General features: G+C 41.7%; 1 protein-coding gene across 22 annotated transcripts in view; it reads right to left on the reverse strand.

The window, feature by feature from the left end:
* CREB5 (cAMP responsive element binding protein 5) overlaps positions 1-20,267 on the reverse strand; it is a 400,244-nt gene that overhangs the window by 295,537 nt on the left and 84,440 nt on the right. For 20 of the 22 annotated variants that reach the window (XR_009758052.1, XM_061585909.1, XM_061585921.1 and 17 more), the window contains 3 exons: positions 18,789-18,860; positions 15,416-15,509; positions 2,638-2,759 (listed from right to left, as the gene is read on the reverse strand). The exons of 1 other annotated variant lie outside the window; for it this stretch is intronic. Coding sequence is in view for 19 of the 21 variants with exons in the window: in XM_061585909.1 (XP_061441893.1) it covers positions 2,638-2,759; positions 15,416-15,509; positions 18,789-18,860 (288 nt within the window). In the remaining 2 variants the exon portion in view is untranslated. Of the gene's footprint in view, positions 1-2,637; positions 2,760-4,518; positions 4,592-15,415; positions 15,510-18,788; positions 18,861-20,267 lie in introns of those variants that run through there. One more of the 22 variants, XM_061585929.1, reaches the window with a different exon arrangement.

The raw sequence follows: 20,267 nt of genomic DNA on the forward strand, positions 1-20,267 counted from the left end.
AAATTCAGTCACCACATTTCTCCATTTTTTTTAAAAAAAGTCCTGATGAAAATTTGTCAGCATTTACTGCTCATATCTCCCAATATACATATTTTTTCAAGCAATTTCCCTACATATAATGCACTTTGTATGTTATTTTCATGAGTAAATGTATTTTTATGCACACTTTATGCCATGCTGAAACACTTTTTTTTTTGCATCTGAAAACTCAGAGAAAAATTTGAAGGATAGCTGCATTTATCACATTAAAATGAATTCCATATACCTGATGGGACTCTGGACTTGGATATAGCTCAAGAGCTAAGAGGCCAAGAAACACTCACCCAATGCTATTTTATGAAACTGACCCTGGAGATAAAACCAGAACCACTGTAGAAGAGTGCCCTCAATTCCCATTTTCCATAGATGGTCCAGGAGGACACCATAGTCAATGGTATCGAAAGCTAATGAGCTATTGAGCAAGAGCAGCAGGGTTGCACTACCCTGTCTTCCTAATATAGCTCATCCATCAAGATGACCACGGTCAGTTCAGTCTCAAACCCAGGTCTGAACCCAGAATGGAACGGCTCCAGATAATCGGTTTCCTCCAAGAATGCTAGCAATTTGGTTTTTGACCCTTTACAGATTGAAAATCTCTTTATTACTTTATTCAGAGATAATTACAAACAAATTTGCTTTTTTAACATTTTTATTACAAATGGAGCTACAAGCTGCTGAACTATAAAAGAACCTAGCATCTCTTTCATTTTGCCGGTTTATAAGGAGTAGGCAAAAGGCAATAAAAGCAGGTGAAACCATCAACATTACAGTAAAAAAACCTCTTATGCATTCCTAAAATTATTATGTCTCCTCCAGTCCTCCGCAGTGTCATGCAAGACATAAAGCACTCACTTTCATAAAAAGAGCTGTGAAAAAGGGAGGTAGACCAAGAGTCAATGAATACTACATGAAGTTTAATTAGTCTCATTTTCTGATTAGTCTGTCATTATCAATTTCTGTTTCTTCTACTTTGGCATCTTATTTATCATGGACTTCTAAAAAACTGAAGGCTTGTGTGGATTGGAACAAGCTTCTATACCTTTTCGTATATGATAGTCCAAAAATTTTTCATTTTGTTTAGAAAAAACAAAACAAGGCTTTGGAAAAAATGTGGAGAAACGTTCTTGTCCTGAATTTTTCCAGTTTCCCCCCAGGTTATCACATCTCTATCTATAGCATAAAAATATCAGGTGTGACCCACACTCCAGCTTTCACCTCAGATAAAAGTCATTGCTCCTCCATGTTCCCCACCCAGGACGAGCACAATTCCATGCTGAGTTGAATTCTCACTGCAGGGGCACAAAACTACTTTTCTGTCTCACCGTTCCAGGCCACCTCCAGTCTCTCATCCTCAAAACGGTCCTGATGACTAAATGAGGATTGATTGAGAGGATGAGCTCTCAAAGAAGGTGGCTTATTTCCTAAAGGGAGCAGCTATGTTTTGTGCCTGGAAGGGGGTGGACTGCAGCTGCTGCAAAGATAATTAGTTAATTCCCTGCTCCTCCTCCTTTCACCGCCTCTGTGTCCAGCCCAGCCGTTGCATTCTCCCTGAAGGCATGAAAGAGCAGAAGTCCTTCCTGCCACCACCATCCCCATAAGCCTCCTTGTCCTGGGAAGAGGGATGAAGCCAGGCACAACCCAACCCACAAGCAAGCTGTGTCCCACCACACACAGCTTCCTTCCACCCCAGTACATACACTCAGAATACTACCAAAGCAAAGCACCGGCATAATGTCCAGTCAGAAGCCATTGCTGCAGCTACAAATACTAGTAAAAACTAGAACCATAAAAGATTATTATGCTAGCAGACAATTCATTTTAAACAGCAGAGGCAATTTTACTATGCTTATAAATTAGAATTATCTCTCCTTAATTCAAATTTAATTATTCAAATTTAATTTAAACACTCCAATGACACCTACAAACTATTTTTGACTGCAGATTGGCAAAACATGAAATAAAATCCCAAGATATAACACAAGTGCATATTAAAAGGGTAAGAATCATGAGCTTTCCTAATTTATATGCCCACCATTGATATATTTTACCATGTGCAGAAAATTAGGGTTAAATCCCTTATGTTGGATATGTGTGTGTATCTTCTGGGTTGTCCCCTATGTAAGCAGAGTTACACTTCAACAGTAAGACTTCCCCTTCCTCTTCCCCTCTAACCCCTCAAATCTGCTCCAGAGGGGGCCCCACCCTCAAGCAGATTTTGAGGGTGCAGAGGACTGCACGGGAAAGGAGAGGTGGGGGAAGTTCCATTGAACAAGCAGAAGTTGGCTGCACAAGCGGAAGAGCAGCCTTGGATACAACCCTCTGTCCTCGAAACATATACAGTTGCAAGGTGTTTTGTTTAATTGTCCACCCTTATAAATGTTGCCTAATGCTCTTTCAGTAACTTCAAACCTGGTTACCTCCTCAGTTTTATCAGTTAACACAAGTTAGAAAACATGTCATAATCTATAGTGCCACCTAGTTTCCAAGCTAAAAGCTTCTCTGTGTGTGTTTTCCCTCAGTCAGGTAATTGAGTTCTCTCTGCTTTCACACAGCACATTGAAAGGGCGAAAAACATGTTTCCATTCTACAAAGTCATACCCTTTTATTGTTCTCTTCTTCTTGTGCCTTTCTAAACTCATGCTCTAAGGAGCAGTCTATATCGCTGAAGAGGCCCACTTCCTCACAGTTCTTTAGGAACCGGGTTGGTGTCGGAGTTTGGTCTGAGGAGAAACATCAAAAGGAACTGCAGTGGGTATTTTGCAGTTAAGAACAAGGTATTGTAACATATTTCAGCATATTATAACAAGCTGCAATAGCAACATAGCGAAGCCCAGATTAGATTGTGTACAGTGTATTATTTACTGGAAGCAACTCCCATTAAGTTTTATTAAAGAAAAATAAAAGTTGTTTAAAAGTACATGACCTATTTGCAAATATATGTCTGCTGTTCTGTGCCTCCCCGACCCCAAAATCAAAATAAGCAAGGAGGTCTCAAAAAATGCTGAAGAAAGCTGTGTTGTTTATTTTCATTTCAATTTCTTAATATGTTTGTTCAGCCCTCTTCAGGTGTTACAAAGAGGGTAAAGTAAACACATGAGTGGTGGTGGGGCAGTGGGCATGAGCATACTTGATCCACCACCACCCCTCCACCACCACATCTGTTGCCTCCTCATAGAAAGCAACCGTCTGAAACATGGAGCATCCTGTACTTGTGGAAAGTCAGGCTTCTAAAAGACACAGGGAGGCGTCCCACTTCAGACAGCCACAAGTTGGGAGCAGTGGTGGTTGGGACTTGCAGGGCAGAAGGCAGGAAAGCCAAGAGTGGGTGGAGCCAGAGCCAGTGACAGGCAGAGTCACCTAACATCACTTTTGTCCCCATGCTATTCCCTGCAGAATTCTGCAAGTGCAAAGCTGAAACTAAGGAAAAAGAAGCAGGCAGCCAGGGCTGCCCTCTGGACTGGTTATAAGTAAGAAGGCAGTGCAACAAAAGCCTCCCTCCTTCCCGCCCTCTTTTCCTGCCTCACAGATCTGCCACACGCTTGCAACTCCTGCAGCCCAGCGAGCATGGCAAGAGGAGCATGTCATGAAGGGGAGCCCTAGACAGGTCTGTGAGAGAAGGGGGAAGGGCATGGAGGTGAGGCAAATGAGAGAGGTGGGGGGAACTAGGAGCAGGAGGGTTAGGGGGTTGGAGAGTGAGTGAGTATGGGACAGGAGGGGCTGGTGACGGAGAAAGAAAAATGGCATGGAAGAGGAAGGATCGGGGAAATGGAGGAGTAGGGGAAATGGAGGGGTGAGGGGTGGGTGAGAGAGTGAGAAAGAAAATGGCATGGGGTAGGAGAGGTGTGAGGGGAAAGGGAGAGGGGAGGGGCAGGAGGGGCTGTGAGTGAAAGAAACAAAAATGGGGGCATGGGACAGGAGGTTGTGAGAAGAAAGGAACGGATATAGGGGTGGGAGGGTAAAGAGCGGATATAGGGGTGGGAGAGGCTGGTGAGTGAGTAAGAAAAATGAGGATATGGACCAGGATGGCTGGATGAAGGAAAATGGAGGGGTAGGGGTCAAGAGTGGCTGGTGAGTGTGTTTATGAGACACAGAGGGTGCAAGGGTTGGAAGAGAAAGGGAAGGGTTATGGGGTACAGAGGAAAATGAGGGATATAGGTATGGGGGTGAAAGAGGTACAAGATGAATGGAGAACTATGGTAGGGAAAGGGGTGCATAAGGTGTTAAGGTGGTGGCTGCTGCCACACAGCAATACCTGAGAGCCCTGGGGACAGGGGGCCACTGATAGCCTGTGCCAAATAGCCCCCAGAAACCTGGAGCCGGCCCTGATAAGAAGAAATGATTAAACTAAAGAACTGGTGAAACAGAGGAAGATGAACAAACGTGAAAGCCATAATTTTAAAAATAGTTTAACTAAATTTATAGAGAGGATGATAACCTGCCAGTGGCAGTTGCTAAGTATCAATAGACCCTCTGCAATACCTGCCTTCTTCTACTCTGCCCTGTCTGTTTGCTCCTAATATCCATAAAATCAATACAACTTGATCAGTTATCACACCCTCTGGCTGCTAGTTGTTCAGTTGCTCTGATATCACAGCTAGTATTTTCAGGAACATAACGAGCTGACTGGGGGTGGAGGTGGGGGGTCATTCTGCATTCTGAGGTATATGACCAATTTTCCCCTAAAGAGTACTAGACAATGTTTAACATCACCAAAGGCTTTCAAACAACACCTATGGTTGCAGATCATTTGAGTGGTCCCAGAGCCTTTTATAGAAAAAAACAGATTTTCCTAACTGCTTATAAAGACAGATTTATTTTATTTTTATTTTTTTAAAACAACCACAGTATGCAACATTTTTTAAGATGGACTTAGACTTAGTTTGCTTCTACTCTAAACTGAAAGGATCCTTAGAAAGCACACTGTGGCAGAAAGGAACTGTATTATTTCAGTTAAACATCAAAACTGTTAAACTAAAGATGGATTTTAAAATGTTGTTTGTCAGTCCAATTTTTAAAAAAATGATATTGCTGAGCAATAACAAGCAGCCAGAGAAGAGCTCTAGGAAACATAAATTTTATTTTTTTTTAAATTCAAAGTCTTTCAAACTAAACCATAACAAATGTGATTAATCTACAGTGCAGATATGTGACAAGCAGAGATCCAAAGGGTGTAATTTGATGCCCGATATTTAACAAAACTGTTTAGTCTGCTGTACATTTAATAACAGGAATTTGGCTTGTTCAGCTGGAGAGCTCCAGAGAAGTTATATATTGGCCATGTTTTACTTCCATGCAATGATAACAAAATCAGAGGAATAGGAGTAATAGGAGTGCTGAAACAAAGGCTGCCTATCACATCGCAGAGGGGGTCAAGTCTCTCTCACTTTCTTTTCCTTTTTTATTTTGACAAAGTTTTTATTTCCACTGACTTGTCACATCATTACTCACGCATATTAGACAATCTGTGTCCTGGGCAGCTGGGTTTTTTGCCGAAGTGCCCCAGAAATTATGAAGGTAGAAAACACTACAGAAGTAAATATTGCCGAGAGCATGGAGGAACTAAATCACATGCGGCAAGACTGTCTTACTGCACAGTTAACTCAAAACATAATAAAACCCACAAACAACTTGAATGCATTTTTTGTTACTGATTGTTTACAATCACGATCTTAAGAGAATAAGGCCTTATTTGCGCTAAGGTTATACCAAGGACATTGCCAGCTGGAGGTGTATGTAATATGCATCTGCACTGAACATTTGTGGGATGTTTTATACAGCTGTGGGTGGAAGCACTGTTCCAGCAGGAAGAGAAACAAGTTTCTACTCGTCAGCCTAAGCATCTGAAGACTCATCAACTATGTACCACACTGATCAATGAGCACGAAGGCTGACATTCTTGTTACCTTGTTTTCTAGCAGGAAATCTAATAGACAGAGATAGAGAACCTTCGGCCCTCCAGATATTGCTTGACTATAACTCCCATCAAACCTGACCAGTGACCATGTTGGCTGAGGTTGATGGAAGCTCTAGTCTGAAACACCTGAAAGTCACCAGATTTCCTATCCCTGAGCAGTATCAGAAAATCAAATCACTGAGGTTACATTTGTGATCAGGATGCTACCACAACAACAATAACCACCAACCTGTTTGTAGCAGGACATTTCCTTCCTGCTGCACTGGCTAGGAGCACTCATCACATGGATTGTGATGAGTTTTGATGTCATTGGCTGCTACTGGTTGGGCCAGGATAATTTACAACTTGATGGGCCCAATGCTTCTAGGCTAAATAGGCAACTAAGTCAAGCACACAAGTGCTTATCTTCTGGCCCCTAGCACAATGCCTGATCTAAAGCCCAACCACGCCCAGCCCCCATATTCTATTATGCACTCAGACACATTTTTCCAACCTGAAACAAAGGCAAAGGACTCTTTGGCATCCTCCCTGCAATGTGAACAGCCGGAGTAGCTTTGGCATAGCACTTCTCTTTAACATACACTTGAGCTGCTCACTCCTCTGTACATGCTTAGACCCAGGGAAATGATCGTAAGCCACTGAAGTGCCTAAAGGAAGGGCTCTGCCAAGGTTATTGCTGCTATTATTCACACTGGTGAAAAAGAGTTAAAGAGCCCTTCAACCCTTTGTTTTCACTTGGCTCATGTGGCAGTTCCAGGCCACGGCAAAGGTGAGGACCTTGCGAAGGAGGATTCTGGGACTGGGGGCAGGGGGAGATCATTGTCAGTCTAAGTGGGACTGACAATCAGTCTGTGTGGGACTGACAGCCAAGGTATGCAGTATTTGTAAATGTTGCAGCCAGCAACATCCTTCCACAACCTGGCACCCTCCAAATGTTTTGGACGACAACTCCCAGCAATGGTCAAGGGTAATGTGAATTGTACTTAGAAACTTCTGAGGGTCACCAGGCTGAGGAAGGCTACTCTGTGAAGGTAAGGATCACCCTATTTTTTTGAGGAAGAGCACGTGTCATTTTACCATGATTATGTAAAGAAAAACATTTTCTCTTTTATTTTCTTTGAAACTGCTATTCATTCTTTTCTTAGAACACTGACTTCTTGCTTTTCACCTCTGTAAGAAGCTGATCTTAATACATGTGACTGAAGGGAGGGGAAACTGCTGTTTGGTAAGAACATAGTTAATGTATGGGAAATGAAAGGGGTGGGTGGGGGAATTTAACTACATATAAGAATAATGCACCTGGGTTTGCTAAGGGGCAACTGTGGCTGCGATTCTTTGCAGATGCAGATGACATGAAATAACTTTGCCAAATCTAAAAAAGGAAAAAAGATGAATGTCTAAAAGGAAAGCATGTCTAAAGGGGAAAGTTTTTCCCTCTCATATATCATTTCTCTTTTGCATTAGGAAATCTTAGAATAAACCATCTAACTTTAAGGAATTTAGATTTCCCCAGGGGCTAGGTGGGTGATGAAACAGTTCTGTTTCTCCAATATCTCTCCGTCGGAAGAAAAACTAATTGTTGAAATGAGAGTAGAAAAAATAAGTGCACCCTAAATTACAGGCTGACTAACCTGCTGTTAAACTAAATCAAGCTGCTGGCAAACAATCTTTGTTTCCTAAATACACTCACTGCCATGGGGATGTCTTGAACAAGGGTATAATTGGTAGAGGGAATTTCATTCCTCACTTAGAACACACTTCTGAGACATACAGTGTAAACTTAAACATGTTTATTTGGAAGTAAGTCCCACTGAATTCAATGGAAACTCCCTGTAGGTGTGTTGTTATAGCCTAAGTTCTTGGTTTATTGTCCCCTAACTGGGGCTGCCATTGTTATCATTTTAGGAATATAGGAAGCTGCCATTTGGCTCAATATTATATTGATTCTAAGTCAGTACTGTCTACACTGACTAGGGATGGGACATGTTGAGAGGTACCAGTTTGAAAGCATTTTGTTGACCTAATAGGCTGGCATTTATTTTTGTTCTTTTTCTGCTAGCCACCACTTTTACTGATCCATGGGGAGGGTTTTTTGGAAAAATATTGATATTAATATATTTTAAGGGAATATTGGTATTTTTAAAGACAATATCAATAAATTATAATTCTTAAAATTCATATTTTAGAGGCAGATTTTTTTTATAAAAGTCCATTTTCCAAAGTAGCATCAAAAATTTGCTACATTAAAATCCAATCTTCAACAATTGAGAATAAGTGAATTAATGGAAAATTCAGTACCAAATCCGAACTGTGTGGAATTCTAGCACATCCTTAACACTGACTGACAGTGGCTCTTCACAGTTTCATACAGGGAGTCTCTCCTAGTCCTCACCGGAGATGCTGGAGATTGAACCTGGGACTTACTGCATGCAAAGCAAATGCTCTATCACTGAGCTACGGCTGTTTAAAAATGTCCACTGGCATAAGACAAGGTGAACAGAAATTCCAGCTTTTCCTTTGAGCTGTTCACATCCCAGACCTGATTTGTCCTAGTTTGGGTCTTCTCCAATACTCCAGGCTAAGTTTACTGATCACTCAGCACAGCTTTCCTCATAACTAACCAACAAGATTAGAGCTGAACTTGGAGTCAAATTTGGAAAAAAAATCTCCTCAAGCAAATTGTCCTACTTCAAGCATGTTTTGCAGAAATTATCCTAATTTGACTTTTGTTCAACAGTTCCATGAACTATTAATGTATTTATTTATTTATTTATTTATTAAATTTCTATACCGCCCCATAGCCGAAGCTCTCTGGGCGGTGCACAACATTCAAACATAAAAATACAATAGGTCACATATAAACAAATTTAAAACTTTTAAAAAAACTTTAAAATTATAAAATACCCAGAAGAATCAAGACAGTTTTCAACACATACTAAAATGCTAAAACGCCTGGGAAAAGAGGAAAGTTTTAACCTGGCGCCGAAACGATAGTAATGTTGGCGCCAGGCATACCTCATCAGGGAGATTGTTCCATAATTCGGGGGCCACCACTGAGAAGGCCCTTTTTCTTGTTGTCACCCTCCGAGCTTCCCTATGAGTAGGTACCAGGAGGAGGGTCTTCGATGTAGAGCGTAGTGTACGGGGGGTTCATATCGGGGGAGGCATTCCACCAGGTATTGTGGTCCCGCACCATATAAGGCTTTATAGGTTAAAACCAGCACTTTGAACCTGGCCCAGAAACATATAGGCAGCCAATGCAAGCGAGTCAGGATTGGTGTTATATGATCGGAACGCCTAGTCCCTGTTATCAGTCTGGCCGCTGCATTTTGTACAAGCTGCAGTTTCCAGACCGTCTTCAAAGGCAGCCCCACGTAGAGCGCATTGCAGTAATCTAGCTTCGAGGTTACCAGAGCATGGACAACCGAAGCGAGATTCTCTCTATCCAGATAGGGGCGTAGCTGGGCCACCAACCAAAGTTGGTAAAAAGCATTCCGTGCCACTGAGGCTACCTGAGCCTCAAGTGACAGGGATGGTTCTAAAAGAACTCCCAAGCTACAAACCTGCTCCTTCAGGGGGAGTGCAACCCCATCCAGAACAGGTTGAACATCCACCATCCGGTCAGGAGAAGCACCCACTAACAGCACCTCATGAAATGTACCATGAAATGTAACATTATTGCCTTTAAAAAATCATCAGGATTTATAGTTTTTTAAACTATAAGAAGAACCCTGCTGGATCAAACCAAAGGCCCATCCAGTCCAGCATCCTGTTCTCACAGTGACCAACCAGATGCCTATGGGAAGCCCTAAAAGCAGGGCCTGAATACAACAGCACTCTCTCCACTTGTGCTCCCCAGCAACTGGTATCCAGAGGCATACCACCTCCAGTACTGGAGATAGCTCATAGTCATCATGACTAGTAGCCCCTGATAGCCTTATGCTCCATGAGTTTGTCTAATCCCCTTTTAAAGTCATCCAAGTTGATGGCCATCAGTACATCTTGTGGTAGCAAATTCCGTAGTTTAACTATGTGCTGTGTTAAGAAGTATTCCTTTTTGTTAGTCTGAATCTTCCAACATTCATTGTTAATTGGTGGCCCTTGGTTCCAGTATTATGGGAGGGAGAAAAATTATTTCTGTCCCTTAGAGTCAAATGTCAAAAGCCAAACTTGAAAATTAAATTCAAAAATTAAAATTTGTATTCTGAAATTGTCAACATTATAAATTGTACAAAGTTTTGTGAAAGCTTTAAAATCGTGCGTGTGAGGAGGGAAAATGTTGCTTTGATTTGTGTAAGTGTCTTATTTGGGCTGATATGGATTCTCTCATCATAGTACTGTGCTGGTGAGAGAATGGTTGGCAGTAGGTGATCTCCAAATTCTTCCTCAGCATCCAGTGGGTGAGTCTCTATCAACTAATTCTTATAAACCAACCTTTTATTTGGTGCATATTGTGTTTTTTAAATAAATGGAAATTACCTCATTTAGCATTGCATAAAGCGGGTGCCCTATGGGATAAATGCATTAAGACATTATACCTCCCACAATTACATTTCTGTCTTCTGCTGTGTGTTCACCTGTGGCATTTTGGCAATACACTTACAACATCTCTTTCACATTTAGAGGAGGTGATTCTCTAAATGGGACAAGCAGTCTGAATCATCTCCCTGAAGCTAATCCTGTAACATGTACTTCATCTCATTCTCTCTCACTTTGAATAAGTTTTTACAAATGCAGAACCCAAGCAAAAGACCTCTGCCAGCAAAACAAGAACAAACAGAACCAGCAGAAAGGAGGACAAGAGCGAAAATATACAAATGATCCCATTATATTCCAGGGGATGAGCATCAGTGCAACTCTGGAAGGGCACTGTGAGAGTCTGTGAAAACTGTTATCCCTCAGCAGTCTTATTCCAAAACTCTGCTAAATTATGCTGTGAGTGTTAATGATTTTTAAAAGCCACTGACATGGCTCAGAGATTACATACTGTCTGCAGTATAAACAGTTATACAGAGTGTTTCAAGGCCTTTTATTGCTTTTGGTTCCAAACCTTTCCCTCTGCTGGTTTGTTTTTTCTTTTTACAAATGCCTGTGCAACTATGCAAAATGTTCACAGATGTGCTGTTGAGGCCAGACTCCACCCTGCCAATTCCTCAGAGCTCATCTCATGACCTCAGGGAACTCCTGCTCTAGAGGAGAATCTCTCCACAGTACTTCTTAAGGAATTCCAGTGGAGCAGGTGCTGCTGATGGAAAGCTGAGTACCTCCACACCATCCATTTAAAGCAGATTGCTTCCCCCAAGAATCCTGGGAACTGTAGTTTGTTTAAAGGTGCTGCGAATTATCTCTGTGAGGGGTAAACTACAGTTCTTTGGGGGGAAGCCATAACTGTTAAAGTGGTATGACTGTGCTTTAAATGTATGGTGGGGATCTGAAGTGGGTACTAAGAGTATACCTAGCTTTCAACATTCTTGGTGGTGAAATTTCATACTGATGAAATGGTGTGATAGTCAGGGTTTGACCCAAGGAGGAAGGAACCAGAGCAAAGGTTGACAGAATGAAGATGGAAAACCTAAGGAAGCCATCACCCTCAATGCCTTGTTTTCTTGAGCCCTATTTGGTTATTCATTCACACTGTTAAGAATTGCACAGGTCAGAAGAACACATTCTTCTCTGGCACTATCCCCACCATTGCGTTCCACTGTTCTCACCTATGCTTTGGGGAAAATGTGTTTGTGTATGTGATTCCCAACAACTGCCTCCAGCAGTGAAGGTAGAACACATCCATTGTGGCTAGTAGCCATCAACAGTTTTATCCTCCATGAATTTGTCTAATCCTCTTTCAAAGCCAGCCAAGTCTTTACAGTCATCCTTGTGGGAGCAAATGCCAGGATTTAACTATGTTCTGGTGAGTGAAGAAGTACTTTAGTTTATTTTGACTCTTCCAGTGATCAGCTTCATCGGATAGCCTCAAGTTTTGGTATTATGGAGACTGCACAATCAATGTTCCATATCACAGGGGGAGCCTTTGGATAGTATTCAATACTAGTTCTACTCAGAGTAGACCCACTGAAGTTAATGGGCATAGCTAACTTAGGTTCATTAATTCCAATGGGTCTATTTTGAGGAGCACTTAGTTGAATACTACCCTATATGTGTACAGCAGGATCCCTTTTACAGATGTCTGCTAATGCACAGAAGGCTGGCAGGGGCACAAGAGTGGAGGCAGAACCAATGGAGGCAGCCCCACTTGATTCCTAAGCAGGTAGAGTGAACAGTCCAACAGGGCTTTAAAAGTCTTCTAATCTACTGTAATAAGAGGCTCTGAAAATTGTCCAGAGGGAAATGTGAAGAACTAGCACAACAAACAGCCTTGAAAGGGCTGCACCACCAGTACAGTAGCATGTGCATTCCAAAAAATCAGCCACAATCAATGTGTAAGCCACTGCAATATTTCTTTCCCAAAAAATCTGATAATACACAAGATGTGTAGGGCTAACTGTATGTTATGTTAATGAGTTCTTTAGCAACAGGTTCAGGGCAGTATTGTGATCAGCACCACAGTGCATTGAGGGTGGACCATCAAGCTTTGCCTCTTCTCCTGTGATCATGGTAAAAATGCAGACACACACATGAGCACGCACACGCGCACACACACACACACACACACCATCTTGCAATTATCTTTAAGGGGAAAAAACCTCCCACTGGCACCAATGGACAAGTTTTCCCTAAAAGGGGGCTTATCCACACAGTGATTTACTGTGCTGCTCCTTGCATCCCCTCTTAATTCGCATTGTTTACATGATGATAGCTGCAAACAGAAGCTATCACACTGTTTTCCCTCTGTAAATATGGAGTAACCCAATCCGCTAACAATAAAAAAGTTGAGAACAATACGGCTCCACTCCACACTGGTTGCAGATGCTTTGCGTCAATGCTTTTTAGTGGGTGGGTGGGTGAATCGTCACTTTCTGCTACTCCCTTTCCACAGCCACTATTTCCCCCATGAATTCCATTTTGTTTGTAGTTACTATCCAGCTACTTCCGTCTGCTCAGTTAAAGAGAAGTTGTCGCCTGCTTGGGCTGGCTGCAAGCAGCCCTTCCTTTCATCCTTCCTTCCTCTGCCTTCACAGTTTGCTCTGGCTACTGGCTGCATGTTTCTCTTTGACCCCTCTCCCTATTAAGTTTTGCATAACAGTGTAACAGTGTTCAAACAATGCTCTGTACTTTCTCAGTGCTTTCTGAGGCAGACAGTACAAATACAGAGATCTATTTGAACAGCCTTTCACTGTTACGCAAACTTAGGGAGGGGGGGTCAAAGAGGCTTATCTACAGGGTTACCTAGCAACCACAGCAACCCGGCCAGCTGGGGAGGACGCATAGCTCTCTCTGGCTGCTCCAGCTGCTGCTGCTGCTGCTACAAGAAGTTGGGCACAACAGAGGTTCGAGGAAGAAGGGTGCACCTACAGGAAAGAAAGTTGCAAGCAAGGAGCTGGAAAGAGGAAAAGACTGTGGTACAGAGAGTGAGAGAATTAGAGATAAGGGTGCAGAGAAACTAGGGGTATGCATATGCACCAGGATAGAACAGTGGGAACAGATATATTTCATTCTGGAGAGAATGAAAGACAACCAAATGTTGGTGGAAGAAGGAAGGAGAAAGAGAGGTGGTTGGATGATAGGTGCTGGCATTAGGAAAGTACCAATGGGTGTTTTGGGGGGGTATGAACTTCGGGTTTTGGTTTTTTTAAAGGATGTCCCCCCACCTCCTTTTCCTGCACTGCTGGAACACTCTGTCCTCTATGTTGTCTCTGTTTTACGTGCCCAGTTAACTAGCAACCAGAGTGCGTGGAAATTTAAAATTAGAGGGCAGGGTCATTAGGAAACAGTGTGATTGATCCTTCTTGGAGGAACGCCTAGTTGTGTGAATGGAAATCACTATATTTGCAGCCGCCGCAGTGCAGATGGTGCAGATAAACAACGGAGGTAAAAGCAGTGTCTTTTCTGCAAAGAAAAGCTCCCATGTGGATAAGCCTGGGCATGCAGGGGAGCAGTTTTTACAGAGACAGAAACTAGGCAGGAGAGGCTTAAATCTCCCCTCTCCAAACACTGGTGCCTATCACAATCCTGCCCCTCCTTCCCACATCTGGTATTTAATAAAATTAAAAAACCCAAGACATGACTGATGATCATGTTGTTGACATAATGATATAATGTATAGTTAGGCCCTGAGTTGCCCTTTTATCTTGTATGGAATAATCCTTTATTTTAAGCAGTGAAAAAGCCCTCCTTTTTATGCCAAAAATGGGTAAAGGCAATTAGAGACAGTTAGAACACAAGATAAGCCATCTGGGAGCAGAATAAAGGCATATCAAGTCTGGTATCCTGTTTCCCACAGTGGCCAACAAGATACCTACGGAAAGCCCATTGCCCTCTCTTGCAATTGGTACCCAGAAGCATGCTGTGGCCTGTAATCCTAGAGTCATCACGACTACTAGCCATAAATAGCCTTATCCTACACAAATTTGCCTTATTATTTATTATTTTATTTATACCCCGCCCTTCCTTCCAGCAGGAGCCCAGGGCAAACAGAAACACTAAAAACACTTTAAAACATCATAAAAGGCCTTAAAATACATTAAAACAAAACAACGTTAAAAACATTAAAAAAAAAACTTTATCCCCCACAAATTTGCCTAATCCCCCTTAAAGTCCTCCAGGTTGGTGGCCATTCTCTAATTCTGTCCTAGTGATTTTCATCATGTAATCATGCCCTATGTCCTGAATCTCCCATCATTCAGGATGACCCCAGGTTCAAATATTATGAGAAAAGGAAAACTTCTCCCTATCTACTTTCTCCACATCTTGCATAATTTTACACACCTCTATCATGACCCTTTTCTTCCTTGACCTCTTCCCACATGGGAGAAGCTATATGCATTGCTCAGTTATGCAGTTTGTCTCCGACTTTTTTGGCTGTTTGATAACACAGCTGCAAAGGTTGCATAATTAAGAAGAGGGGAGACACTGGCACAGGGAGAGAGATTTCCTGTATTTTTGTCTCTCATAGGGTAAAACACATCTGGGAGAAGAAAAACAAGACAAGGAAAAGGATTAAGATTCCTCATCATGCCAGTTTGCAACCTCTATGGCTGTACTGTCAAACAATAAAACACTGGGAGAAACCGTACATAACCAAGCATCACATGAACAATTTGTTCAGAAGAGGACTGGGTATTTTTACTACTGTTTTTCTCTTTGTAGTACTTATTAAATAGGACCACTTTGCCTACTTCATTGTTTGTATACCCAGCTAGAAACATGTTAAATGGCCATGATGTGAAGTGTAACGTAAGTGCATTTTGCATCCTGGGAACCTAATTGGACTAAGAAAGCATAACTACACGTATCCTTATCAACACCAAAACTGGCTGATTGCCTTTCCTACTCCTATCTTCTTACCTGATAACATGTTATCTGTTTTTAATGAAGGAAACTTCAAAGTCATTTCATGTTTGTGCCTGTGAATCATCAGATGATCCTCTGTCGGAAAACGCTGTCAAACACAAAAGAAAGTAAAGATTTTTTTTCTGAAATATATTTCTGGCAAAGAATTTGATTGTTAGAATTTTTGTTTAAAAAACTGTTCCAACCATTAAGTTGACATGGAAACAATGTGAAAAGGGGTGGAATCCAATGATACAATTCAGCATGAGTAAAAGGAATCTTTATCCATTATTTAAGAGAACATATTTTCTAAAATATTGATATAGGCACATGCAAAAGCATTTCTGTAGTTGTTCTTGTTCTTCTGGTGATTTGTTATTGGTTTCCCCTCCTCTTTCTCTATACTTTTATGGGTTTACAATCATATACATGTACATATTATAACATTATGGATATCATTACAAATATTAAGAGTAATTTGTAAATGTTGGTCTGTATGTGGCCAAAACATCACCATCAATGCACAAAAGAGTCAGGGGAATGCCTAGCTAAGTTTGGGGGGGAAATCTGAAAGGGGAAAAAACCCTAAGGGCAAGGGAAACCCAAAAACAGCTCAATGAGGACTGAGCATGTGCGGTTAGTGTGGAATGCTGACTACCAGGGTGTATCATGAATAGGAAGACTCCATACAACAACATTGTGCTATAGGACCCACTTGTTATTATTTTGTAAGGTGGCCCTGAATGCCTGGAGTTTTATTTTTGTTTGTCATCTGGATTGTCAAAGCAGCTTACCAAGAACAGAAACATACAACATTTAAAACATCAGAGAATAAAACATCAGAACAGCATTCAAGGTGCAAAGGCCTCCTGAAATAAAAAACTTTTCACTGGGCACCTGAAGCTTAGCAGGGACAGTGCCTGCCTGATTTCTAATGGGGGTGGGAGTTCCATAGTGCTGGGTGCACTACACTAAAGGCATAACATCTCATTGACATGAGTCATGCTTCTGGTCAATGAGGAGTTATGTCATCACTGTAGCACTAACACATTAATATAATATCCTCAATAATGATTTCTTAGGCCAGATAAAATTGCTATTTCATTGCATATTAATTAATCTGAACTAAATCAGCACAGCACATGTCTTGTTTCTGTTATCAGGGCTGATGGCAGGTGTTGCCACCACTCACCATATGCTCAGAAGCACATATTACCAAATTCTTCCAAACTACACAGCAAGTGGATTGGACTGTGAAAAACCAACCCAAATTGTGTTTGCATTTTGACAAATTTATAGGGCAGTACAATATCTCAGAGAGGAGGTCAGGTCTCCTACTCCCCTGGTGCATTCACTATAGCTGCCCAATTTCCTTACTTTTTAAAGTTTGATAGAAATATCTGTGGGCTATAAATACGTTCTTAAACTGCAAGGCTTTTTGCCTATTAGTGAATTTCTCTGCTTTTTAATCTGCGAGGTAAGAAATGGGATGCTGTGCAAGTTTGCTGAGAATGGACTGATCATTTGCATTCTTACTGAGTTCAGTGGGATTTACTCCCCTGCAATCATGCTTAGGATAGGTGAAACTGACCACAGGGGATAGGGAGGGGAGGAGGGGAGCGGGGAGGAGGGGAGCGGGGAGGAGGGGAGCGGGGAGGAGGGGAGCGGGGAGGGCAGGTTTGATCATTTGCATGTTTATTGAGTTCAGTGGGATTTACTCCCACGCAATCATGCTGAGAATTGCTAGATGTCCAGTTCCCCTCACAGTGCTTAAATCAGAGCACTGACTGTTAAACCACTCTGGCCACTGGACCTCTGTCAGGGCAACAGGAGTCTCCTCTCCACACCCTTCACAAATTACACTTCCCAGGATTCTTTCTGGGAAGCCATGACTTTCTCAAGTGAAATAAAGGTCCGGTATGGGTGTAGCCCCGATTAGGCAAGCCAAGCAGCTGTGAGTCTGGCTTTTAGAACACTGACAGTTGGTTCTTACTGAGCATGCCCCAGCCTTATCATTGAGTTCAATGCTAAATTTCTTAAATTAATTAAAAATCAGCCAGACATTTTTTTAACTTTTAAACTGCAGAAGATAAAGGTCCGAGTATGGGGCAAGTTCAGTAACAGGATTACAGGTACTCTGTCAACATGGCTGATTTTTAATTAATTTCAACAGATTATGAGAACTGTGACAGAAAAAAGTCCAATGGCATCTGATTTTTCACCTCTTTTTCCTCTTTGAACTCTCTATTCTCTGTGACTGTTTTGTGTATCGCCATGAAAATTGAGAGGGTTGTTAAGCAAGTGTTTCTGAGTTCAGGACTATAAGTTTTATAAGGTTTTGTTTTGAAATGAGCTTATGGGAAGCATCAGAATGGCATGGGAGGTATTTTCAATTTAACATTGCAGAATGCAAAAAATCCATGCAGACTATAGTATACAGCCACTCCTACAAAAGAGGAAATGTTACCTCACACCAAATACAAGTATGCTAATATGTCAGAGATAACTCCTGGTGTTACTTGCTGCTGCACGTGCCTGCTGCAACAATTTGAATATGCATACATGTACATGCATACAAATGGTTACTGGATGAAAATAGGCATTGTAATTGCCATTATAATTCTGACTGGGAACAATGAATGTACTGCTAGATCAGGTACAAATGTTGTTGAACTCCAACTCCTATCAGCCCAAGCTAGCATCTCCAATGGTCATGGATAATGGTAGCTGTAGTTAGGATGTAAGGATGCAATGATTTCCATCCTGCATGATTTCTGTTCCTGTCCTCAGCCAAACATGCAAATAGTGGCAATTTCTTTTCCCATTTGCATTTCTGACGTAATTCTCCAACAACCCTAGTTGTAGTCCAGCAACATTTAGAGGTTCCCTATCCCTGGTCTAAATACAATCCTTCCTAAAGTAATGTCTATTTCACGCATGTGTGCATATATCTTGATTACTCAGCATTTAACAGTGCACCATTGGGTTTTTGGACAGAATCCACTGAAAAACACAGCATTTGAAGTGCAGTGAACTATTCTGATAGTTTTGTCTCTGATAACTTTTTTGTTTTAAAGTGGTTTTGGTGCTTTTGTTTGCCACCTGGGCTCCTGCTGGGAGAAATGGTGGGATATACATTAAATAAATAAATATAAAGAAACTAATTCACATATGCACTATAATCAAGAATGAACATGTATGTGCGAACCAGCTCTGAGACTGGAACTAAAACCTAATAATTAAAACATCTAAAGCTACATGTCCAAGCAATATCAATTAACAATTAAAATGCTATAATAAAATTATAAATTATTAGATACATGTTAATACACCAGGAGATTATATGCCACAGCTAGAACTGGTTTATATTCTTACCAATTCAACTCACCTGTGAGCAGCCTGGGGCACTGCAGACAAAAGGCCTCTCCTGCTCCAAATTCATCTTTGATTCCTCATAAATCTACATGTAAAAAGGAAAGGAGGGAATGGGAATCCATATAGTCACCTATAACTTCAGAAAACATAGGAAGCATAGTTGCCCTCCCTTCATAAAAATAACACACACAGAGGGAAAACTTCACAGCCTGTCCGTAATTCCTAGAATCAAACTTCCTAGTGTCTGTTCATAAGTTCCCTTCCAGAGCATATTTATGCACTTAGTATGAAGATAGAAATTTATTTTGACAGAATAATTCTATTTGGAGAAAAATTAATGTTATTAGATAATACCACTATGCTATTCAGAAATGTCATGAATTAAATTATTATTGTTGTTGTTGTTGTTATTGTTGTTATTATTGTTGTTGTTATTATTATTATTATCTTTATTTATACCCCACCCTTTTTCCAAACTGGAACTCAAGGCGGCTTCCAGATAAAAACAAGTACACATCATTAAGAACCTATAAAAATATAAAACATATAAACATATAAAATCAGCATTAAAACAGGATTAAACTATTAAGATGTTAAAACCAATTACTCTTAAAATACTGCAACCCAGTTTAGGAGCATACAGGCAAAACAATAACATACAGCATCCTCTTCAGTCACTACCCTTAAAACCTTCAGTTCCAAAGGCCTGCCGGAAGAAAAAAGTCTTTAGCTGTCGGCGGAAAGACTGCACAGAGGAGGCGATTCTTGCCTCCCTAGGGAGGGAGTTCCAGAGCCTAGGGGCAGCCACCAAAAAGGCCCTATCTCGTGTCCCCACCAGTCGCACTTGTGAAGGTGTTGGGATCGTAAGAAGGGTCTCTCCTGAAGATCTCAGGGCCCGGGCAGGTTCATATAGGGAGATACAGTCTGACAGATAGCCTGGACCTAAGCCGTATAGGGCTTTATAGGTCATAACCAGCACTTTGAATTGTGTCCGGAAACAGACTGGCAGCCAGTGGAGCTGTTGCAGCAGGGGAGTTGTATGGTCCCTGTAACCAGCCCCAGTTAACATTCTGGCTGCAGCTCGTTGCACCAGCTGAAGTTTCCGAACAGTCTTCAAAGGCAGCCCCACATAGAGCGCGTTACAGTAGTCTAAGCGGGATGTAACTAAGGCATGTGTCACCATAGCCAGATCAGACGACTCCAGGAACGGGCGCAGTTGGCGCACTAATCTTAACTGTGCAAAAGCATTCCTGGCCACCGCTGAAACTTGGGCCTCCAGGTTTAAGGCTGAGTCCAGGAGCACACCCAAACTGCGAACCTGCGTCTTCAGCGGGAATGTAACCCCATCCAGCACAGGCTGAACCCCTATTCCCTGATCCGCCTTTTGACTGACTAGGAGCACCTCTGTCTTGTCTGGATTAAGCTTCAGCTTGTTCACCCTCATCCAGTCCACCACTGCTGTCAGACACTGGTTTAGAACCGAGACAGTTTC

This window comes from Rhineura floridana, chromosome 10, assembly GCF_030035675.1.
Source record: "Rhineura floridana isolate rRhiFlo1 chromosome 10, rRhiFlo1.hap2, whole genome shotgun sequence".
In the NCBI taxonomy this organism is placed as follows: Eukaryota; Metazoa; Chordata; class Lepidosauria; order Squamata; family Rhineuridae; genus Rhineura; species Rhineura floridana.